This window comes from Eurypyga helias, unplaced genomic scaffold, assembly GCF_000690775.1.
Source record: "Eurypyga helias isolate BGI_N326 unplaced genomic scaffold, ASM69077v1 scaffold1613, whole genome shotgun sequence".
NCBI classification, from domain to species: domain Eukaryota; kingdom Metazoa; phylum Chordata; class Aves; order Eurypygiformes; family Eurypygidae; genus Eurypyga; species Eurypyga helias.
The window spans coordinates 80,728-92,519 of NW_010241629.1; the positions used below are offsets into that span (position 1 = coordinate 80,728).

Here is an 11,792-nt window from a genome sequence, read left to right on the forward strand (position 1 = left end):
TCTGATTTAAATTTTTTTTGCTGCATTTTTTGCTCATTACACCTTGCCCATCTCCAGTGGGTGTGGAGCAGAATGTATTTTACAAAATCCTAGAACCACAGGGTAATTCAGGTTGGAAGAGATCTTGGGAGACCATCTAGTCCAACCTCCTGCTCAAAGCAGGGTCAGTACTGAATTCAGACAAAGAATGAACTCCTTATTGCCACAGCCCTTAAAATATTTGAAGGTTGTCATGTGTCTCTCCAAATCCCTCTCTCTCGGGATGAGGAAGGAAATCTTTTCTCTTGAATTTTCATCTCCCTAGGCCAGCATACTGCTAATGTGTATACACGTGCATGTGTGTGAATGGGAACCAAACATCCAGGACAACCAATAGGAAGCGAAGAAAACGAGTGATCTCAGAAAGGAAAAGGAGCAGAAATTAAATTTAACAAGTTTGACCTAAAAACAAAGGACTACCTGAGAATGAGGGAAGAAAAAACAATTGTAGGATGGAGAAAGAGAAAAAGAAAATGGCTTACAAAAAAAGAGGTATAAAGAGCTTGACTTGTTTAGCATAGCAAAATGAAGATTGATAGAGGATGATTCCCATTTACAAGTACATGGGACTAGAGCTGTTTAAGCTAAAGAGTGATTTCAACATACCAGGAAATGGGTATAAACTGGCTGCAGATAACCAGACTGCAAATTCAAAGGTTTCTAGATGCCAGAGAACTGAGGCACCTGAACACTGTACTAAAAAGAGCAACTTATTTTAAAGGGACATTCATGAATTCAGGACACTGGACTGGAGTCCCTGACTCAGGCAGACCTCTGCAATTCTCAGCCCAATTTTTAATAAAGTAGCTGAGGACCAAGGAAGTGGGACACAGGGAAAAACAGCATAAAACATTTCTGGATTTCAGAACAATGGGGGTGTTGGATCTCCACAGGTTATGCAGGGAAGTAGAATGCAAATCCCCAGCTTCATATTGTAGACATGTTGCAGAAGACATCACGTCACTTGGAGTAACTGTGCACCAGTCTGCCAGCCCTTGGCCATGTTCTCAACCAGCCCACATAATCCCACTTCACAGTCACTGTGCAGCTCCCTTGAGGCACCTTCCCTTGAGGAGAAGGGTAAGGCTCATGTACTGATACGGATCTCCGTACCTTATTTATTTGGAAATAATGTTGCTGTAAATTAATCTTTGTTATGCACCCACTAAAATCATCAGCTATGAGCTCTGAGGCCTGGGTATATTAGAATCCTGGAGACTTTTAGACTAACTGTAAATTTGATTTAGTTTTTAATTGCTTTCTGGACTTCTTTCCACATTAAGGTGTCTTTGCAAAGGACTCTTTCTTAACTTACATTTATTTCAAGATGTAGATTATTAGGGTTCCTGAAATAGCTTCAGACATGGAGTAAAAACTGTGTATTTATCATTTAGTAGCAAGGCTGACCAGCTGCAACACATCATAAGGCAATTACTCTTTAATTGACTATACGACCTCTCCAGGGAATATCAGAAATATTTATTGCAGCACTAGCTGCCACAAAATCCAGAGTAAGATGTATCAAATTATACTTTTTATTGATGCAGATTGGATGTTGAAATGCACATGAACTCTAAGCTACCAAGTTCTCTTTTAAGATCCCTATGAGAAAATGAGGAAACAATTGCACTCTGTTATTCATACAAGTAATTTTTGCTGAGAGCAGTGAAGTTAATTCTGAAAACTTAGTGGCATGTAAATCCCTTCTCTCTCAAAACAACCTTTGTAGTAGCTCACACAGGATTTGTGGAGTAACTTAAAACTGGGCTCACTATGTGATCTGCGTTTCAAAGTACTTTGCAAGTTCATTTCAGCAACTGTATCAGAGTACTTTCCAGACTCTGTATTTCCATCCAGACTATGAGAACAAAAACTGTCTCAGATATTTCTTTTGATTCAAGATCCTAATGTTTATGCTGGTACAGCGTTATCTATCACTGATTTGAACAAACCATCTCAAGAGAAAGGACCTGTTACAAGCATATATGAAAATACAAAAGCATTTGATGAGCGTTACAATTTCTCTTATGAAGAGCTGGATTTTTATTGAATGAGCAATATAATTTCAATAATTCAAATCACACACTAGAACTACTCCAGTCAACTATAATTCCTATTTATTTGTATATCATGGAAAAGAAAGATTTCTGTTCACAGCCCTTGGTGCTTCAGACATCTACTTGACTCCCCAATAGCCCAGATGAGTCTGTGTCAAAGTACAAACACTCACCTATGCAAAATTAACTGAAAGTTCCAGAGGCAAAGTGCAACACAGCTCGAGAGGGCTGAAGGCAGATCAGCCTTGCTACGAACCCCACTAGGCTGGAATAGCTCGGTACTGTCAAACCACCCAACTGAGCATCTACCTCTCCGAGTGCAGCTGAGGTGTCCTCACAGTCTACCCTTGGTTTTCCTTAGACGTTGTGCGAAGAAGGAGCCCTAGTACCACCTAGGAAATACTGCCTTTGGTCTGCAGGCACTGAAGGGAGCGTGCAGGTGCAGGCCCAGCAGTAGGACAACTTGCGCGTGAGCTACGCAGCAGTGGGTAGGAGAATGTGAGAGGAAAACACAGAGCTCCTCGCAGGCAGCAAACTCCATGCCTTGCAGTGAGCTCTGGGTCCTGCAGAGGCTCGGGGTCTGCAGGAGATAATCCACACAGTCTGTAAAGCAGAGTTCCTCTACTCAGTTTTCACTCTGTATTTTTCTCTTAAAAAGGAATATTCTTGTTTCATTACTTTTCTGTTCCCAAAAAATGCTTTCTAAGAACTGTTCTTTCAGACTGAATCTCAAATTGTCTTAAGGATTTTGACACTTGTTTCTAACGGAAAAGAGTCACTTTCTGTGAAAGAAGACTCTCTGAAGGTATTTAAATTTCCAAACAGCTTCTTACCCCACAGTACCGCTCCTCATTGAAGATCTGTGGAGGGAGGGGAATTCCGTTTTGAGGCTTTTTTTCACCCGGGACGTTCTCTCTCATCCATTTCCGGTTGTCTTCATCACCTGCTATGTCCATTTGCTGAAAGTCAATCTTGTTGGCCTCTAAAAAGCCCACTACTTCTTGCTGCTTCTTTTTGATCTGATTAGGAAAGAGGAAAAACAACACTGCGTCTTTGTTTTCTAAAAGCAATTGCCATTTCAAGCAGAACTAATGCAGGTATGTCAAGTTGGATCCACTACTCCAGCAGCCCCCAAAGCTTTTGAAGCGGAGATTCAGCACTGCTTCTCAGCAACCACAGCGCTGCCATTACTTGCCCCCTGCCACCCCCAGCTTCCTTCTTTCCTCCCTGGAAGCAGTGATGCCTCCATCTAAGAAATGAGGCCCAGCAGGAAACCTCCTACTCTGTTCCCAGATCCGTGAGTGCGGTGTACAGATACCTAAACTAATTCTGCCTGAAGTCAGCCCAGGTCTGAGAATATCCATATTCTCCTCAACATGTAAGAGTCTACTTTTTCCTACTCATTACATGTGACATTTAGCTTTCCATGAGCCACATGTTTCTCCCTGTCCCTGTTCTCTAATGTTAAGCATAATTAAATATGAGTGAAAGCTCTATGAAAATCCAGTACAGCTTAACTCCTGTGCTTGAGTATTTCCCACATTACAGAATGCAATACATGAAGAACATATTACATACAAATAAATCATGTTATACTCAGCTTCTATGCCAGCTAAGATTTAATCACGGCCCTTATTCCCTTTGGTGCTAGTTCTCTATAGACCAAGGATGCAAGCGCCAAGCTTCTAACCTATCCCTTTACTCTGAAGATGTAATACTCACTATACTTCTCTACTAAAGGAATGCTACTCTTAAGCAACATTTAAAGAATTTCCCCATTTTGCGTATGTCTAACTTGTCTAAGAGCTGCAAGGCCCTACAAGTACTGTGGCATTTGAGGCAAGCACTGTTTCATAGAATCACAGAATGGTTTGGGTTGGAAGGGCCCTTACAGCCCATCCAGTTCCAACCCCCCTGCCATGGGCAGGGACACCCTCTCCCAGGTCAGGTTGCTCAAAGCCTCATCCAGCCTGGCCTTGAAGACAGCCAAGACAGATCAGTTTGGACTATCTATACAAATTCCCTCAAGCTGCTCCTCGATCACAGACAACTCAATTACTGTCTAGCACAATCACATTCCAGACATAACTCTGTTCTCCCAATTATGCTACCCCATGCAGCAAGTAACTGTCATGTACAGAACATAGCTAGAACGATGTTTCAAGGTAATTTTTACACAAGAGCCATCATTTGACTTGAAACCATGTCTTCCACAAGTCAGACATCTGAACAACTGAATTTAAAGTGACACCAAACTAGTGTACATCAGTCTGAGACAGACAATGAAATAACGAATAATTCCGAGGCTATATATTTCTATAATCTAATAAACCTGAAAAGCTGAAGTAGAATGATAGCCTATTATATTGGGAGAATGAACTCTCATGATTAAGGATAAAATTTCTTTTTCTTGTTTAAATAAGGACGTATCTCTACAGCTATGCTTGCTTATAAAAGATAACAAACATAAATGTTGTAAATTTTTATGGCAACAACAGAGGTTTACGGTGAGCTAAAAAAAAGTACATCACTTTGAATGGAAGCACTAATCCAAAGTGTTCAAAAGTCATGCAGTTGAGAGATCTCAAAGGTGTTTATTTATATTCTTATTTTCACTTTTTAAACAGACATCATTTTCTTAATGCCTGTTTAGCTGCACAGTTATTTGCAGAACACATTCAGTTGGAAGAAAGGATTGCTTGAGGGCCACTTCATTGGACGAAGTGGCAGAATGTTTATATAAATGGTTAATAAAACCTGCATGGGCCAGTGCTAAGAGTTTCACCACATGCTCTGAAAGCCAGTGTACTCAAGTGCTGTCAGCTGCAATTTCAGCGTCAGCTTGTCTCTTTGGACACAGGCACTGAAGTAGATACAGCTCCTGGAATAACTAGTGTCCCAGGCAGATAGTGCCCCTGGAGAGATAATGGAAACTGAGCCATAGGCTCTGTGCTCCCTTGACTATGGCTATAGCTATAACTTCTAGAATTAAACCTGGATAAACAATTTTTCTTTATCTTGATGTTGATAATACACAGGAGGCTCAGAAAGCACCAGGACTGAAAGCAAAAATTAGTAGAGGGTTGTGTGAAAAATGAATGCTGAGGGGAAAAAAAAGTTACAAGCCATTATGCCTGCAAAAGGAAAAGGCAAGATGTTTCTCATTATGGTAACAACAATAAACTAGGCAGAGCAAAAGATCTGGGACACACACTAAGTATGAAACCATAAGGCCAGCCTCTGCTGTTGCTAGCACTAGGTAGCTGGGCAACCAGAAGAATCTCTCCAGCAAACACCACTCAAAGAGAGAAATCATCCAGGACGTAACAACATAGAGGACATGGAAAGGTTTTCTCAGAATGGATGAGATTGCAGGAGCCTGTTTGTGCCCTCACTTGGGTCTGATGGCATGAGAATTCAGATTACTTGGGCATAGATTCCCTGGAAAGTGGTGGTGAGCAGGATATTATTTCATCAATAACATGTTCTCTTTCAGCAAAGCTTAAGTTCCACCATCCTGAGCTGCTAGTCCCTTAAAATAAGAAAAACCTGTTTTAAATAAATATTATCTCTCTAGCGTATAAGAGCGACAGATAATCATAGTTCCACCTGATGGATAATTAAATATTATCATCTATATCCTTACAACCCAGAGTATTCATGTTGACCAGTTGCCTGTGGCAGAAGCAAACAGCACATAGTCAACAACGTACGTCAAGAAGAACATTAATGTTGGTAGGTAGAATTGCTTCAGCTTCTGGTTCTAACACTGCATGGACAACTTATTGCTGATAATTATTCTTATTGTCACACCCTAACCTCTGATTTGACTTGAAATTGATTTGCAATTAGAGCTCAGGTTTATATATGGCTAGATTCAGAGTCACAGGTGACAAACACCTGTATTTTAGGGGACATGATTCAAATAGTGTACATTCTCCTCAGTCTTTCTGAGACCTACAGATTTGAAGGTGGGCAAGTTCATAAAATGTCACAAAAAATGCTGGGAATAAAAGGATTTTAGAGGTGTGCCCTAAATGTGAGCAGCAGTAAGCAAGAGTTTGGAAGACTTATACTGTGTAAGGCATGAAGCCCACTTCTCCCGTGATTCTTGGTACCTTAGAACCTTGCAGGATATTACCCATTTCTAAACACCTCAGTAGCTAGTAACAAGAGCATTCTATTTTTTTACTGCTTGCTTCAAGCCAAGCATTTAGTACTTTTTAGCACTATAAATAGGTGTCTCCACTTCTGCTTGCCTTAATGAATAGTTCAGTATCAGCTAAGTCTGGAGCAGAAAGATAACAAGGCTGAAGTTATTTAAAACAAGTTTCTGAATCACTGAGGGGAAGAATACAGATGACAGATTTGCTCTAGAGCCACAGTGAATTCTATCATTCAAGCACCTGATCCAGAGCACAAAATGTTACTGGGTTCACTGCATACACTTCTTTAAAGTATTTATTAACGTGATAACCAGTTGCAATGAGTAGTGCGAATGTGTAGTACACAGAATAGAAACGTTTTCAATTCTTTACCAATGATCCTCTGCCGATTTACAGCAGAGGAGGCTGGGCTCATTTCATTTTGAAGATTCCAAATGAACAACGTGCGCTCAATGGAGATCAGCTACACTGAAGAGAGCACCAGTGCTACTAGGACAACCTAGACTTCCAATTTAAGTTCTTTGGGGATTAAATTCATTCTTCTCAGCTAAAGCTGTACAAAGCTGATACAAAATATGTTTTTAATAGTATTTTAGTGATATATTGTGGTTTATGCTGGCTCCTTGAAAGAACGGGTTTTATTTGAAATATTCCAAAACTCAAAGCTTCATTGAGAGGGTACCGTCCATCCATTTTAATCAGTGAATGTGTAAAACTACTCCAGCTGAACATTGTGTTTACTTGGCATTGAAATTATGTATCACTAATCTGAACACATCCTGCCTTCTGAGAGTGTTGCAGCTATAGGCACACCCAACACACCTGAAAGGAGGCAATAAGGGGGCATATTGCCCTGTAAAGATCATAGACTCACAGAATGGTTTGGGTTGGAAGGGGCCTTAAAGACCATCCAGTTCCAACCCCCCTGCCATGGGCAGGGACACCTTCCACTAGACCAGGTTGCTCAAAGCCTCAGCCAGCCTGGCCTTGAACACTTCCAGGGATGGGGCATCCACAGCTTCTCTGGGCAACCTGTTCCAGTGCCTCACCACCCTCTCCGGGAAGCACTACTTCCTGATGTCCAATCTAAACCTCCCCACTTTCAGTTTAAACCCATTCCCCCTTGTCCTGTCACTACAGGCCCTTGTAAAAAGTCCCCCCCAGCTTCCTTGTAGCCCCTTCAGATACTGGAAGGTGCTATAAGGTCTCCCCAGAGCCTTCTCTTCTCCAGGCTGAACAAGCCCAACTCTCTCAGCCTGTCCCCACAGCAGAGGTGTTCCAGCCCTCGGAGCATCTTCATGGCCTCCTCTGGACTTGCTCTTCCCTCCAGCATATGTGTGGGATCTCACTAACAGCTTTTGTTGGCTGCCAACGTCCAGTGGAGATTGTCATTAATAAACTTAAAACCTATTAGAGTTCACTGACATTAGCTATCTTTCTCAGCAGCAATAAATCACAGTAGCAACGCTTCACAGCTCAGAATGGGTGGAGAAAGCTTGCACGGTGCTCAGTGTTCAGCGTAGCATACACATCCCTTCGCTGCAGTCCAGGGGGAAAGGAGTTAGTAATAGCTGCTAGCTGGGAGGAGATTCAAGCAATGCGTAGAGCAAAGGAAAGATCTTGGTTCAGCTAGTGCTAAATATATGATACGCTCAGTTTTAATTGCCTAAGTGATGTCTGAATGGCAGTGTTTAACCAAAGCCCTCACACAACCAACCGCATTACTGAACTACAGCCCCAGGCCTACAGTCGGAGCGGAAACCGTTCACGCCTGAGGTACACAGGACGACCGTGGCTCCAACACACACATTCAAAACGTCTGCACAGGGGCTTCAGTCAGGGGCGCAACTTTCCCCAGACAATGGACGAGTGGCAAAGGAGGGAGGGGTGACTCTGGCCAACCGAAGGAAACCAAAACAGGAGACCAAATGGGAGCGAAAAGACTGCTAATGCACAGTGTATGGCAGTTTATAAAGCTACCTGAGCAATAACTGCTAGATGACAGATCAACAAACCTGCAGTTCCCAACTACCTCTGCTTTTTTTCCCCCTTAAAGGAAACCATCTTAAATTTCTTATTAAAAAAGGAATGCTAAAATATCAATAGTAAATTCAGAGTGTCAGGCTTAGGGATAGGCTGGCAAGACAAGCTAATGAGAGAACTGCAAACTTCCTCCTCTGTCTTCCCATTTGAATCTTAGCAAACGACCCCTGTTTCAGTTGCTAGAAGTGATGGTCCCATGCACAGGGCGTGGGTTTTGGAGATTTTCAACTCTGGAAGTTTCTTAAACACAGGGAGCTGGTGTCAGAGAGAGAGAGATGTAGTTACAGCTATGTGCAAGCCCCAGCCCGCTTGTTTAGCCGTGTCACTGGGAGAGAGTGCCTGCCAAAGGAAAACTGCAATCTGAGCTCATCTGGGAACTGGATATAAAAGGAAACAGTGCTTTACCGGTTCCCACCTCCCACGGACTTCCAACCTCCCTACTATTCACATGTCCTTCCCTTCAGCTGATACACTATGCTGACAGCTACAGCAGTAGATCTCAATACTAAAAATCATCAGCATAGCACTTCAAGAGATACACACACACACACAAATCCCATTAAAAAAACAAACAAACAAACAAACAAAACCACCAAAACCCACTAGGGAAAGGGAGCAGAGTGGGGAAAAAATTTTTTGCTGCATATCTTGATTCAGTTTACTTTGGCTCCAGGCCGTTTCTTAGGCAGAGTTCCCCTTTTGCAGGAGCAGTGTACTAAAGTCTCCTTTGAAAACAAACAGATTAATTTCTACTGTAAACAATCTACCTTAGCTTTTGTGCAAATACAATATCCACTTTTTTCCTTCTTCAGTTAATATACATTGCTTATAGTTTTTCAAACAGAAGTAAACCTATTAAATGACAGATAATTTATATGCAAGCATTATACGTGTTGTAAAATCTCGCATGCGAGCAGGCTTGCGTTAGTAAGAATTCTCTGCATCTTGAGTAGCTTTATAGAATAAGGTGTGCAACGCAGACTAGAAGAAATCTAGTGAGGTTTTTTTATCTCCATGCAAACTCAGGTTGTCCTGGGATCTTCTCGGCTAATTTACCAACCTGATCCCAGCAGAAAGAGGAGTATGTGAAATGAGGCACCTACCGCTGTAGACCCCGAAGACGTGGCTACAAAGACTTTGATCACCATGCTGACAGGGATGAAAATGAAGCAGCAGCGCGCGCCTGCTACCCACAAGTCACCACAGTCCCAAGAGGAATCCAAGCGTTCGGCAGCTCCTGGGCTAACCCGGCTCCTAAATGGATGCCCCCCCCCCAGCAATCCAGCAGCTTTGGCCTCTCCCCGGGGTCCCGGGTTTTCCCACTCCATTGGCTCTTAGGTATTTTGGGATGAGGGGCGAGTAGAGGATTGGTTAGTAAGAGGAGCCATAGCAGGGTGTTTGCACCTGCCCCTGGCCTTATTGCATTAGATTGACAGGGTGGCAGTCCAAAAAAGGCAAAGGAGAGTAGTGCACCAATGAGACAGGGCTGGAGAAATATTTGGGAGAGGGGGAAGGGAGAAGGGAGAAGGGAGAGGGAGCAGGCAACTTTAGTGCTGGGGGCAATCACAAAGCTGTCGGGTAAGGTTTAACGTTTCACGGGCAGTGTCACAGCTGCCTCCTGCATAACCGGGCCTGCACCCCCTCCTTGAGCACTACAGGGAGAGTTGTAGCTGCAAATTGCACATTATAAAAGGGTAAGGAGGAAGGGGAGGGCGAGGGGGGCGTAGATGCAGAAATAATTGTAGCAGAGATCATATTGAAATAAACCTTGGTTACAAACGCTCTCAGTTTCAAAGAATTCAGATCATCATCCACACTGCAGGGCTCAGGGACTTCTCCAAAATGTATATGTGCCAGTACACTTCCTAATACTGAGGAGGGTGCTTTGGAGGATTCTGTGTATCTGGAAACTTCTGTTGTATTTTGTCCATCCTTTTGCATCACTGGTGAAAATTGCCAGGATACGAGGTGCAAGAGGAGGTCCAGAAAACTTGGTAAAAAATACTCCATCCTACTGTGTTATCCAGGATGCTTTTTCCATGTGGTTGCTGCCTTCTACCCCAGAGACGGTGACAACTTAGTGGCTGCTGGCACTTATTTGCTTAAGGAGGTCTCCGAATATGAGAGGTATTTTAAGAATGTTGAATGCTAACGGATTAGTTTCAAATTTTAAAGGCCAAGTCTGCTTCTGCTGCAAGTGAGCAACATGCCACTGAGCTCAGTAAAGCTGACCCCATGTCAGAGGTGAAACTGGCCTAGGTTTTAGGAAGTGCTTACACACATTACAAATGTTAAGATTGACTACAGCAGTGTCCAATTCTGAAAACACTTAAGATGGAATATAATACTTTCTGTGCAGGATTGATTAGGTAGGACCGAATACACAGCAGTGAAGATGCTCTTGAAAGCATGTTTTTCATCTGTGCAAACCATTATGTGAAGCTTGAAGTGCAGTATTCTGTGTATAGAACAGGGATCCTGAAAAACCTCACTGAAAACTAAAAATAACGGTATAGATAGTTTGCACTGTTTACTGTGGCTCACCATCTGTCATTTCTTCCTTCTTTTGAGAGGCAATAGGAAGTCCAGCAAACAGAAAAGCCTGTTAGAATCAGGTATTTTCAGAGTATTTTCCTATTAAAAAAAAAATGCAAACAACCACAACAACGACGACGACAACAAAAAAAAACCCAAACCTTAGTGCAAAATGATACATTATTGCCAGAAGTTATTACACGCTCTTGTTTCCCGGGAGATTTTCTATGTAGGTATAGATTAGTAAATTCAACAGAAATGACTGGACATTTGGAACACACTTTTCCGCATTAACTTGGTTACTAGTGCTTTGAAAAAGTATAAAAAGAGGATGTGGTGGTTGTTGGCTTCAAAGCATTTTGATAAGCCCTGCACAGATAGTGATACTAATAATTAATACTGAAAGCAGTAAATATTTGCACCACCAAACGTCCACGGTCAGGACTGGGACAAATTTGCCAATTGACGCTCTCTCCTTTTCTACTTGACACCTCAAATGTCCACTGAAGTACACAGGGAGAAAACAGGATGCGGCCAAAAGCTCCTGCCCACCTCGGGCTTGGCACATGAGGGCTTTAGGCCATGATTCCCATAGTGTCCAGCCTTGAAGAGAAATATTGCTCCAGCTGCTTTCATTCCTATGGGATTTGTTTCCCTTTTTCAGGGTAAAAATGTTTGGGGTAAACCCAGACCATGCGTTTGGAGGTGGTTGGATTTGGCCTGTGAGCTCTCCGGGCAGGCACCATGCCGCACCACAGGACACGACACCACGTGAGGTGCCCCCAGGGCCACCATGTGGCTCCGCAGCCTATAGCTGGTGGTGCGGAGGGACACTGCCTGCACACCGCATGGTCAAATACCTGTTAAGAACCCAGTGTGGTACAGAAACAAGAGGGTAGAAACAGTGCTGTGTCCAGATCTGGGGAGCCCAACATAAGGATATCGACTGGTT

At 42.8% G+C, this 11,792-nt stretch overlaps 1 protein-coding gene across 1 annotated transcript in view; it reads right to left on the reverse strand.

Moving 5' to 3' along the window:
- Nucleotides 1-9,453, reverse strand: part of SH3BGR (SH3 domain binding glutamate-rich protein) — a 53,653-nt gene extending 44,200 nt beyond the window's left edge. Inside the window, 2 exon segments of the mRNA XM_010148794.1 lie at nucleotides 2,930-3,115; nucleotides 9,409-9,453. Coding sequence (XP_010147096.1) covers nucleotides 2,930-3,115; nucleotides 9,409-9,453 — 231 coding nt within the window.
- Between the last annotated feature and the right edge of the window lie 2,339 nt (nucleotides 9,454-11,792).